Genomic DNA, 12,692 nt, shown 5'->3' with positions numbered 1-12,692 from the left:
ACTGTCCATCATAAGTGACCCTGCTGGTATTTGAAATACTGGTGAAATAGCTTCCAGCATCATTGCAACACGCAAGCCACAACGGTACAACAAACTGACAGATGGGTGGTGGACCTCATCTTTAGCAGTAGGGAAATAATACCTATTACTACGTGGGGTTCTGGTGAAGACTAATTGAGGTCATCTATGTCATGAGCTTTTTTTTATGTCATGAGCTTAGCACAGGGTGTAGGCAAGAGTTTCAGGAGGAGAGAGGTATCAGCAAACCGATACGTTAGAAGTTACACTGTGGCCAGACTAGAGAAGGAGGAGGCCCGAGACAGGATGCAACAAACTAAAGGGAAAGAAAGAAGAGCTGCAATGGGGAGAAGCAGTGGGCAAGGAAAGGAACGTACAACATCTAGAAATATTCAGGAGGTGAAACTAAGAGGATGTGCTGCTCATAAACATGGAGATGAGTTCTCTGTAGAACCAGTTAGCCTTCAACTATAAAAATTCAGAGAACAGAGGGAACCTGGCTTCAACCTCATGAAGTCAGCATGTCATTATCTGCAATCCAAATCTCAAGAACATTTGGCACCTTGACAAGAAAATAAAGACTTCCAGGGCAAAAAAAAAAAAAAAGATTTAGATCCCAGAAGTCTGATTTTCCTTACTTGAAACACTGAGATTTTGTTTTTTTTCTGAAAGTCAATAATATCCTGGAACCTGAAGTTACTTTCTAAGAAACAAATGAACAAGGTCAATGTGTATGGGGATTCCCTGAATGGCTGGAAGATTGCCTTGACTGCAACCAACTCAAAATATGAGTACCCAACCAATGTCATACAAGAATGTGTGTACTGTTTGCTGAAAAACAGTTTGTTCTATAAACCTTCATCAAAAACTCAATTTAAAAAAAAAATTTTTTTTTTTTTTAAATAAGTATACCCACACCCAGGTACCCCAGTCATTTAGTTCAATAGATTTCACACTGGTTTTCTTTCCACCTGTAAGCAATCATATGCTACACTTCATAGAGATTGAGAGCCTGACCATCCTAGCTCTGCTGTTCACTAAATGTGACCTTGGACAAGTAAGTAAACTTGTGTTTCCTCATCTGAAAGTAGAGATAACAAGGGTACCTACCCTCAGAGCTGTTAAAAGAATTAAATGACATAGCACAGGTAAAGCACAGTTTTAGGTAATGCCATTAATTTTTATTTCATGGTCTTCCTTTGTACAATCTAGGCCAATGGCTCAAACTTTAATATACATCAAAATCTCCTGGAGGGCTTACTAAAATACAGATTACTGGGCCCCACACCTGAATTTCAGGTCACGGTGGAGCCTAAGGATGTACATTTCTAACACTTTGAGAACCACTGATCTAGTGGGTAGCTTTTTCATTCCATGAATCTCTTCTCCCTACCCACAGCTCCTAAAGCCACTGACACGCCTACGAGCTGGTGTGTTCAGAAACAAGAACTTTTGTGGAAAAGTGAAGGTTAAACATTTAAATCCTACATCCAGACTCTCAATGGACTTTTTTTTAATTTCACTTTGGGCAAGTCCCTATCAATTTCTCTTTGTCCTAACATAGGAATAGAATTCTTTTTCATTAGCTCTCCAGGTGCTTCACCGTAACGACTGAGAAACATCTGCAAACCACTGTGGTTTTCTATGCCTTAAGTCCATCTGGCACATTTACATCAGCCATCCTGTCCAACCTGGCACTGAATTGCTTGCTGCCTCTGCCAGGTCTCCACTATATACATCCTGCTTCCCCAATGAGGCTGTGAGCTTCTCAGACACAGCAGCTGGACCTTCAGCATTGTCTAGGGTATTCAGGAAGTAAATGCTTTTAGGTTTACCAAGATTACTTGCATTAAACGAAGTCCCTGGGTGTGCAAACTGTTAATGTTCAACCACTAACTGAAAGGCTGGCACTTCAAAACCACCCAGAGGCACTTCAAAAGAAAGGCTCAGCAGTCTGTTTCTGCAACGTCATAGCCTTGAAACTCTATGGAGCACTGTTCTACTATGCAACACAAGGGGCCATCTCAGTCAGAATGGACTCAGCAGCAACTGTTTTGGGGTTTTGGTTTATTTATATTTAAACAGGTGGGACCTGTTAATATTGACATTTGAGGAGACCCTGGGTGGCTGAAGCTGATATATTCCTCTACCTCAGAAAAAAAAACAATTGATAAAGTTTTATTGGGTGCTAACCAGATTAGCACTGTTCTAAGCACCTTATCGGCAGTGGTTTTTTTTTTTTAAGCACCTTATATGAAAAAACTCAGTTAATCTTTATCTTTTTAAATTGGTGGTATTATTATCCCCATTTTGCAGATGAGGAAACTGACGCTTAGAGAAATAACTTGCCCAAGAACACGTAACTAGTAAATGGAAAAGGTGACATTTAAATTCAGGTATTCTTGCTTTACAGCCCTTAACCATGATGTTATATTGCCTCTCAAAGAGAAAACTCCAAAAACACTGAAATACTACAAGAAAATGCCAGGAAATGGAAGGATATAGCCTTGTTAATTTCTTTAAAAATCAATGGAGGAAGGGAGAAAGAAAGGGAAGAAGGAGAAAAGCCCAGCCAGATCAGCAGAGCCTAGATGAGCTGAACCCCACAGATATGACAAATAAACGTTTATTGTTGTCTGCCACTGATGTTTTGTGGTTATTTGTTACTCGGTAAAAGTTAACAGACACAATACCCATTTCCGCCAAGACATCTACTGACAGATCAAATGTACAACAACATAACTCACCTCGAATAGGATAGGCCAATTGGAATGCAACTCTTCAAAATCAGGCAATGACAGAGTTAATAGTGATCAATGTGTACATAAAGATTATTACAACCACATTGGTTCTTTTACTCTAGAAATTCTAGAAAAGACATATCAAAATAATGCCAAAGGCTAATTCTATGTGACAACATTTGTGTTCCTGAGCTCACCATAGGAAAAGAGTCTTTTCCTGTGACTGAGAGGCTGGTGTAAATCTCTCTGCCACAGGCAGGAAAGCAATGAGTTCGCCTTCTCTGTCAGGTGCTCCTCACATCTCACTGACCCTGCAGAAAGTTGGGGATTTTGACCTGAAACCTTGGCCTGAGACCTGTGCTAGACAGCAAGTTGGCTCTAAAGTTCACAATATTCAGATAAGAAGAATGAGGTAATGAGGACTTTAAAAGAAATTTGCCAGAGAAAAGATGGCATAGTCAGGAGTGGAATCCCAAAGTCATAGTTCCGATATAGTCGAAGATGTAGGCGTGGCATTCCAAAGCCATCTGGAGTCTTGCTGAAACTACTAGCAAGTCTGTATGCTTAAAAACATCCCAAAATGAGAAACAGGGCACACTCTTCACTAAACACTGTGGTCATTTTATTTCAGCTTCCTACGGTTTTATTCTTAAGAATATCATCCTTTCTTAAATCTACAGATAAGGATCTTATTTGTATAAAGCTTGTGTCTAAATCAAACGCTGCATGTTAGCGGAAAAATGCAACATCTGCAAGAGTTTTAAATTGATGCCCATATGCCCTGGTGGCACAGTGGTTAAGAGCTACAGCTGCTAACCAAAAGGCCGGCAGTTAAAATCCACGAGCTGCTCCTTGGAAACTCCATGGGGCAGTTCTGTCCTACAGGGTCACTATGAGTCGAAATTGACTTGATGGCAGTGGAGTTTTTTGGTTTGGTGCTATTTGGAGGTTCCCATGAAGTCTTCCAAGGAGACCTAGAGGCACAATGGTTAAGCGCTCGGTTACTAACTGAAAGATTGGCAGTTTGAACCCACCCACTGGCTTTGTGGGAAAAAGACCTGGGGATCTGCTCCCATAAAGATTATCCCCATAAAGACTACAGCCTAGAAAACCCTATGGGGCAGTTCTACTCTGTCCTATAAGGTAGATATGAGTAGAAATCAACTCAACAGCACCCAACAACAACGCCATCTTCCTGCTGATCCCGAACATAACGCCATGGTGAGGCAGGCCAGTACCGGCTCTGGATGAACTGACAACCACGCTGGTGTGGCCTAAACTAGAGTCAAGGCTCTTCGCCACACTGCAACCTTTCATTCCACTGGGATACTCAGGCCAAGCCCAAGTCTCCTCATGGACCATTCAGCAGTATCTCTATGCAGCTCTGCTTATAACAAACCCAGAGTGAGAAATCAACTTACACAGCACCTTTTAAACACATAAATGGTGCCACATGAGGGGCTCCGAAGCTAGGCAGGAAAAAGAGAAAGGTATCACTTATATTTCCTTCTCTTGGGTTCCTACTACATTTGGACTATTTGAGGGGGGAAGGAAGGGCAGGAAGGAGGAGCAAAGTTAAGTTGTAATCACTATTCCATGGCAAGATGAAAACGCCCTCCCTCGGGACTCCTCTTTCCGCTGCTTCCAACCGGAAACCAAATGGCACAACACCAGATAGCTAGGGGAAGAACCATTCCAGCAGTGGAAAAGGTACTGCTGAACGCTCCATCTCCACTGCTGTTGTACAGGAGTGCCTGCTGAGACGAATCCAGGGTCATCAGATTGACAAAGCACTATTACCTAGCAGTAGGCAAGGGATCAAGGCTGGTGAACCTCTTCATTGACAACTTAGAGTAACTTGTAATCTACTGGGTGGTTGGAATGGGGGGTGGGGAAGAAACCAGAGATCTGTCATTAAGCCTTGAGCATCTACTTACAGGCTCCACGAACTCAAACATCTTTCTCTCTTGGACTTCCTGCACCTTGAAGACATACTCCAGGGACACTTCATAGAAATGTTGTCGAACCAGGTCCACTTGGCTGTCTGCCTACAAACAAGACAGAATTTAAGAGAAAATCAAGTCAGTATCCAAGGTGAGCATTCAGCAAGCAGGCCAGAATATCTCTGGAGGTAATTTTAAAAAAACAAGTTAAATAGCTGGCATGAAGCAGAAATGAGAATAATGTTAAAGGCTGGCTGAGCACTAACTTTGTGCCAGGCACCATGCCCATAAACCAAACCAAACCAGCTGCCATCTAGTCGATTCCAACTCATGGTGATCCCATGTGTTTCAGAGTAGAACTGTGCTCCAGATGATTTTCATGGCCGTGACCTTCCAGAAGCATATCCTCAGGCCTTTCTTCTAAGGTACCTCTGGGTGGGTCTGAACCTCCAACCTTTCAGTTAGTAGCTGAGAGCTTAACCGTTTGGTCACTCAAGGACTCAATTACCATCCCCATAGCTATACATATATTACCTTATTTAATTCTCATTAAAGGAAATGACTCAGCAGCAACTGTTTTTTGGGTTTACTTTGTTTTTGATACCAGTTTAAAAACCTATAAAGAAGGTATTGTCTTAATTTTATAGATGAAAAAATAACAGTAAGAAGCCTGACTGAAGTTATAGGTCTAATACATGGCAGAGCCAGGATTTCCATGCCAGTCTGTCTGCCTCTAAGACTTTCGATCATCATTAAACCACTAGGGTCGACCGTCTTCCAGGCCACGGGCAGACCTAAGTTCCACAGAAGACAGATGTTCAAAGAGACAAAGAAAACCAGAAGGGCCATCCCCATTCCTTCCTTCCTAAAGAGCAAAACAAGCTGCTAGAGGGCAGGGAACTGAATCTGATCAACCTGGTTCTCATGAAATTCAGAAAAGGGCACTATTCAGACAAGTCCCAAATACTTTCTTTGTGACAAAGATAAACTGCCAGTTTATACAAAGAAGAGTAAATTCCATTGTTCCCTTTGAGCCTTGCCTATCTCTCTGTGCAAATGCGTACATTTAGACATCTGTGTGTTTTGGGCAAGGCCCATATGTGGGTACCCATTTAAACCACTGTTCCGGGATCTAGAACCCAGAAGGTAAATGAGTATGTTGGGTAGCAAGATGCTATGCTGGTAAGTAACTACCTCAACCAACACTACGAAGTTCTCAACTTCCATAGTGTGACTATGTCAACTCACTCATTCTAGGCAAATACTTACACTGAAAGCACATTTTTATGACAAAAAACCTAAAGAGAATATATTTTTTCAACAGAAATGAATAACCTGCTAGGGCTGCTAAGGAAATAAAACACTTTGTTTTCCTTAGAAAAGAAGGAACCGGAGAACTTTCTATAACTCACTTTACTAAGGCAAAGCCCCCAAAGGAATATTTCATTCAGTGTTCCTTTGTCAAGACTCCTGCAGAAGAAATAAGGTTGCTAGATGGCAGAAATGGTTTGCATTCAACTGCTAACCTAAAGGTTGGCAGTTTGAACCTACCCAGTGGCACCTCAGAAGAAAGGCCCGGTGATTTGCTTCCGTTAAGATTACAGCAAGAAAACCTTACAGAGCAGTTCTCCTCTGTAACACATGGGGCGACCGTGAATCAACTCGATGACAACTAACAACAACCCTGACATCTTAAGAACTTGGCAAATCATTCATTCATTCAACCATCAGAGGAAAAAAGAAAACTTCTTCATGGAGCTTACAGAATAGTGAAGAAAAAAAGACATTAATCAAATCATCATGTAAATAGTAAAAAAAAAAAAATCAAAATTCTGATAAAGTACAGGGTCTGTGATACAGCCCAAAAGAGTTCTTTGAAATGTCCCAAGCTAGCGACTTCCTCCTAGGACAACTTACATATCTCAACATAGAAGCTAGTCTGCTGAGTAACTGCTGAATAACACCAAACCTGAAGGGCTAAGAGCAGGGTTTCAGAAAGACGTTAACCCTGCTCCCAGGCCTGGCTACTCAGACAGCTGTGCTGACAGAGCTTCCACCTGGGCTCCTGACAGTGAAGTCCCACATTCCTGCAGCCTTTACTTTCTCTGTAGTGTAAATCTAATCCCCTGCCACCAATGGGGGCATTTACTCCCCTGACCACCTCACACACACCTCATACCTCCTGCCTGCCTGGGCTTGCCAACTGACACTGCAGATGAAAAAAAAAAAAGGGTCATTCTAAAAATATGCCAAGTGCCTCTCCCTGTGAGGCAGGGATGAAGGAGCCTCAGGAAAATGCCTGTGAGAAAATCAGAGCCGAGTCCAGCATCAGTCAGAGAGCAAAGCTGAGCAAACACCTGGGTTCCAGTTATAAGTCCATCATTTACTAGCTGGTGAGCCCTGCCCAAGTCACTTACCCTCTCTGCGTCTCTTTTCCACATTTGGAGTACGGAGATAATAATATCTGCCCTTGCTTATGAGGAGAGCCGTTTCACAGAAGAAATGAGCTAAAGGATGTCAACAACTGGAAAACAGTGCAGTGTTCTGTGCGTGTTGGTTATATCACTACCAGGCACTTCAGAGCAGATAGGCTTCAAGCCCTGCTCCTCCTCTAAGCTAGCCAAGTCAACACGGAGCCACTAACTGGTCTCCGTGCTCTCCTTCCCTGGCTCCTCCACGTTCCAATCCCATCTCCACCCAGCAGGCAGAATGCCTTCTTAAAACCTAAATCAGGTCATCTCACAGCCCCCTTAATGCCTTCCCACGGCCTCTGCCAGGGTCTGCAGGACCCTGTGTGATGTGCCCACCCCTCCAACCTCGCCTCCTCCACCCTAACCTACTCACTGTGCTCCAGCCAGTCTGGTCTCCTCCCTCTCCTCTGACACTCCAGAACTCTTTCTTGCCTCCCTATCTTTGCACTTGGTGTCCCTTCTGCCTGAAAATCTCTTCCCCAAGATAAATATCCAATGTATTTTTAAATTAAATGCACATGAGGAATACTTTTAACACTGCAAACCAAACCCACTGCCGTTGAGTCAGTTCCAACACGTGGTAATCCTATAGGACAGAGTAGAACTGCCCTATAGGGTTTCCAAGGCTGTAATCTTTACAGAAGCAGATTGCCACACCTTTCTCCTGTGGACCAGCTGGTGCATTCAAACTGCTGACCTTTCCGTTAGCAGCCAAGCACTTAAACGCTATGCCACCAAGGCTCCTTACTTTTTACATTATGGCCCAATAAAAATAGATTTATTATTGTAACAGAAGTTTCACAAAAGAGTAAAGGCAATGCACTCGCATATTTTTTACTCTGCAGTAGCTGATTTTATTTCTTGACCCAATAATTTAGATTTTTATGACACATCCACAGTTTGAAGGACGTTGTCCTGGCTCTTCCTTCTCACCCTCTGGTCCAGTTCAGATGTCACCTCATCAATTCAGGTGTCACCTACTCAGTTCAGATGTCATCAAGGAGAAGCCTTCCTTGACCACATTATCTTAAATAGATTATCCCAGTGAGTATCTTATCTCCTGATTTATCTCCTTACCATTATGTGCAACTTGTATTTACTCCTTTCTTGTGTATTGCCTCCTAGAATGTAAACTCCACTGAGAGCAAAGACTTTGTCTAATTGGTCCACTTTCATATTCCCAGTGCCTAGAATGGTGCCTGGCATACAGTGAGCAAACAGTAGATGCTTGTGGAATGAATAAATTAATCTCCATGTAGCCATCAGGCAAGCACCAAAGACACGTTTCTGTAGCGACTCAGCACCAAGAAGCAACACCTGAAAGCATTTCCAATGGTAAAGGAAGAAGAAATCCTAAGGGGAATGATATGTTTCTCCTGCAGACTCTGAGCCATAGAATTAATTCGCTACACCTTAAATACCTCTGCAGTGGAGTCATAAGCCAGGATTCCAACACACTGGCAGACCACTCAAGAGTTTCCCTTCCTGCTACTAGGGAAGCTGTACTCCATCAGATGGTCCAAGACCCACCAGCCATTCTGTATCTTTTATAAAAGAAACATTCTCCCAGACTTTAAGTCCATGAAGATGGGTACTTTGTTTAACTCCCCACAATACAGACAGTGCCTACACAGGCCTTCACAGAGAAGCATCCAATGAATATTTGTTGAACGAACGAATATTGTTTTTGAAGCAAGCTTCTTAGCCATTGAAGAATACGGTGACTTTTTTAAAGCATCCACTAGATGGCAGTGTTATTCCACATGGCTGCCCTGTAAAAGCACCCTCCGAGGATCTAGGTAAGGTCTGGAGTTTAAAAGCAATCAGTTCAAATCCCGCAATCAGGGAACAATTCTGGGTAATCAAATGTAGTAGCGCTCATCAAAGATGTGCCAGGTATTTAATAATGTTCCTAAAAGTTGGTTTTTAAATAAATGTGCAGAAAATCATCACTAAGTAACTGGAAGACCTTGAGGTAATCACTGCACACTGCGCAAGACCTTTAACCTTCTGCAATTTTCCACTTTTTTAAGGAATTCAGTTCCTTCATCTGTAATTTGAGGAGGCTGGACCCGACCACCAAGATCTCCAATTCTACCTGCATGACACTGGCATTGAATGACAATGGCTCAGAGGCCACGGTGCAACGTCCCTCCCAGGAGGGAGAAGCAGAGAGCTTACTGGGTTAGCTGAAAGGGTTCCAGAAACAGAGGCCAGGGTTCAAATTCTCACCCCTCTGTTGACTAGCTATGGGCCTGCAGCAAGCTCCAAAAGAATACAAATACTTAACATCTGAGCCTCAGTTTCCTCACATGTGATATGTAACATGGAGATAATATTTGCATCCATACCTCATAAAGCTGTGAGAATCTGAGGAGATTCCATGTATTGAATACACATAAAATATATTCAATAAATGTCAGCTGCTATTATTATTGTTCTTAGTAAAAGTAACCATAAAACCTGTTGCCGTTGAGTCGATTCCAACTCATAGCGATGCTATACGAAGGACAGAGTAGAACTGCCCACAGGGTTTCCAAGGAGTGGATTTGAACTGCGGACCTTTTGGTTACCAACTAAGCTCTTACCTAGTATCATTATTGTTGTTGTTATTATTATTAGATTTATATTAAACTTAATTCAATTCAGGTACGATTAAAAAGCAATGTTTAAAGACGCTCCTTGGAAACCCTGCGGGACAGTTCCACTCTGTCCTATAGCGTCGCTATGAGTCGGAACTGACTCAATGGCAATGGGTTTGTTTTTGTTTTTTTGGTTTGCTTAAAAGCGGGGTGGAAATGGTGACAGTGCTGACACATTGCTGGGACTATACCCAATGTCATGGAACAATCTTTGTGTGAATTGTTGAGTGGGACTCTAATTTGCTGTGAGCACTTTCACCTACAACACAAAATCTCCTTTAAGAGCAGTCCACAGGAGAAGGTCATGGCTCCTCACCTAAGTGCACAAGGTCCTTCATGCCCTGGACCCTGCCTACTTCTCCAAGCTCATTCTCCGTAATCCCCAGCATGTGCTTCACAGCCCTACCATATCACCAATCCCTTCATGCCTTCCACCATCTCCTGGAGAATCCTGATTACACCCCAGGGCCTTTTCAGACATGACGTCCAGGAGATCCCTCCTAAGATCCTAGGCGAGGCAACTGGCCCCTTGTCATATTGTGACAAAATTATTCATTTACATCTGTCTCTCTCATATTGGGCTTTGAACACCTCCAGACCCAGCAATGTGTTTTGGTCATCTTGAGTTTCTCTACACAGCTGCTGCCCCAGCCTTGCCAGGATGACTCCAGGATGTGATCCTCGATGCCTTGCTACCTGCCTATCTCCTGAATTTCACTGGTCCTGAATCTCTTTCCTTCCACTAGATCCTGTCCCTTCCTCTTAGAAACACCTGAGCTTACTCAGACATGCCCTAGGGAAGTTTTTCCTACACAGCCATGCCAACCCACTTCCCAGGCCAGGCATTCCCTTAGGGAGGATCTCAGCCACATCCTACTGCCTGTAGCTCAACATGCTGCTTTGAGGAGCCACTTGCCTCCCAAAGGAACCTCAGTATGACATTCTACTAGGTCTTCCCAGAGCCACAGGATGAATCCGTGTTCCAGCATCAGCCAGCAGGGGGCAATGTGGAACCACTCAAAGTACATCCTCTTCCAAGGGTGATATTTCCTGCTGGTGTCTCTGACTCTGTGACACATGGCAAGCCAGCTCAAATCCAATCTCCTACTGGATTCTTCTCTTACTGTTTATCCTGGTTATATTAGGAAATCCTAACTCGCTTACTGGATTGTTTGAAAAGATAGCAAGCTCTGCCCAGTAGTTCTGAATATCTGAATCAAACACGGACCAGAAATTATGCAGCTGCTTTTCAGTGCTATCAGATCTGAGTCAACAAGCCTGTCACACTCAAAGGTGGGAACGTTGAGTATTCCAAGCTGAGAGATGGAGACAACTGGGTTTCTAATTCTCTGTGATGCCTTCAGCCCTAGAAACTATTTCTTGGTAATCTACTGGAATATTTAAATGTGGTTTTTAATTATGATTTTTAAATGTGCCATTGATTTCTTTCTCCGATGAGTGAAAATAATTATTAAAAAAAAAAAAAGCAAAGCTTAAGAAGTGACCTAAACAGACCAGGACTTGCAAGAAAGACCTGCAGCCCAATCCTGGCCCTCAAAGTACTTAGAAAGCATGAAAGGGTAAAAGAAAAGAGCACAGGAATTGTAAGGAAACAGCACAGTGAATAAAAGTCCACTGAGATATATAACAGGCAAACTCAGGAAGAGTGCCATCCAATTTGGGAATGGAGGATGAAAGGAATAATAGGCCAGTCACAGGGATAATACTTAATATGTGTGCAGCAGGCTATAGTTTACTTTCTCATGCAAGACGCAGCCAGAACAAGCATTTTATGAGTGTTTCACAAATGAGGGAACTAAACCTCAGAGTTGCTGTCAAGTTGATTTTAACTCATGGTGACCCTGTTTCAGAGTACAATTGTGCTCCATAGGGTTTTTGGTGGCTCCGATCTTTTGGAAGCAGATTGCCAGGCCTTTCTTCCGAGGTGGTTCAAAGTTTTAAACCACCAAATCTTCAGTTAGTAGCTGAGCGCTTCCTTGGTGATGCAATGGTTAAGTACTCAGCTGCTAATTAAAATGTTTGCCTTTTGAACCCACCCAGCAGCTCTGCAGGAGGAAGACCTGGCAATCTGATCCCATAAGGATAACAGACAAGAAAATCCTATAAGGAAGTTCTACCCTGTCACATGGGGTCGCTATGACTTGGAATCGACTCAACGGCACCCAACAACGACAAAGCCCGGAGAGGCTAGGTAACTTGCCCCAAGTCACACAATGAATATGCCGCAGAGTAGTCCTTGAAATATGGTCGCTCTTTGCTGCCTAGGGAGCCCCTGGGTGGCACAAATGGTTAAGTACTGGACTATTAACCAAAAGGTTGGTGGTTCAAACTCACCCAGAGGCACCTCAGAAAACAGGCCTGGTGATCTGCTTCCAAAAGGTCAAAGCCTTGAAAACCCTATGGAGTGCATTTCTACTCTGCATTCTTGGGGTCACCCTGAGTTGGAATGGATCTGACAGCTACTAACAACGGCAACTGCTGCCCACTGTTCTGGCCTCTACACTGTGCTATCTTGTGGGGAGATGGCATTGGGATGGTCCTAAAAAACAGTTGAACTCATCCCAAGCCAAGTCAGTTATATCCAGGCAGGACAGAACAGACCCCAAGGAGAAGCAACCTCACTCTAGGAAATGCCAGTCGTACACAATGCCTGTGCTGTGGGCCTCCTGATAGGTGTGTGTATGAACAATCACTTACCTGCTCAGCTCTACGTAGGTGACTACTGGTGCATGGTCATCCAAACCATAATTTATAACTTCTTGGAAATTTTACCACTGGACAATTCTGCTCATTGTGAACTGCAGCCGAAACAGGCTTTCCATAAATATAAATCAGCTTGCAAACCCTAAATGCCAA

At 43.2% G+C, this 12,692-nt stretch overlaps 1 protein-coding gene across 9 annotated transcripts in view; it reads right to left on the bottom strand.

The window, feature by feature from the left end:
* The window catches only part of ARHGAP26 (Rho GTPase activating protein 26), a 536,050-nt gene that overhangs the window by 367,478 nt on the left and 155,880 nt on the right, over positions 1–12,692 (bottom strand). For all 9 annotated transcript variants that reach the window (XM_049873956.1, XM_049873958.1, XM_049873960.1 and 6 more), the window contains exon 6: positions 4,697–4,807. In XM_049873956.1, the coding sequence (XP_049729913.1) occupies positions 4,697–4,807 (111 nt within the window). The remainder of the gene's footprint in view (positions 1–4,696; positions 4,808–12,692) is intronic.

Source organism: Elephas maximus, chromosome 2, assembly GCF_024166365.1.
Source record: "Elephas maximus indicus isolate mEleMax1 chromosome 2, mEleMax1 primary haplotype, whole genome shotgun sequence".
Taxonomy (NCBI): Eukaryota; Metazoa; Chordata; class Mammalia; order Proboscidea; family Elephantidae; genus Elephas; species Elephas maximus.
Note: the sequence above shows the minus strand (reverse complement) of the source record. Positions and strands in the feature narration are given on the sequence as shown.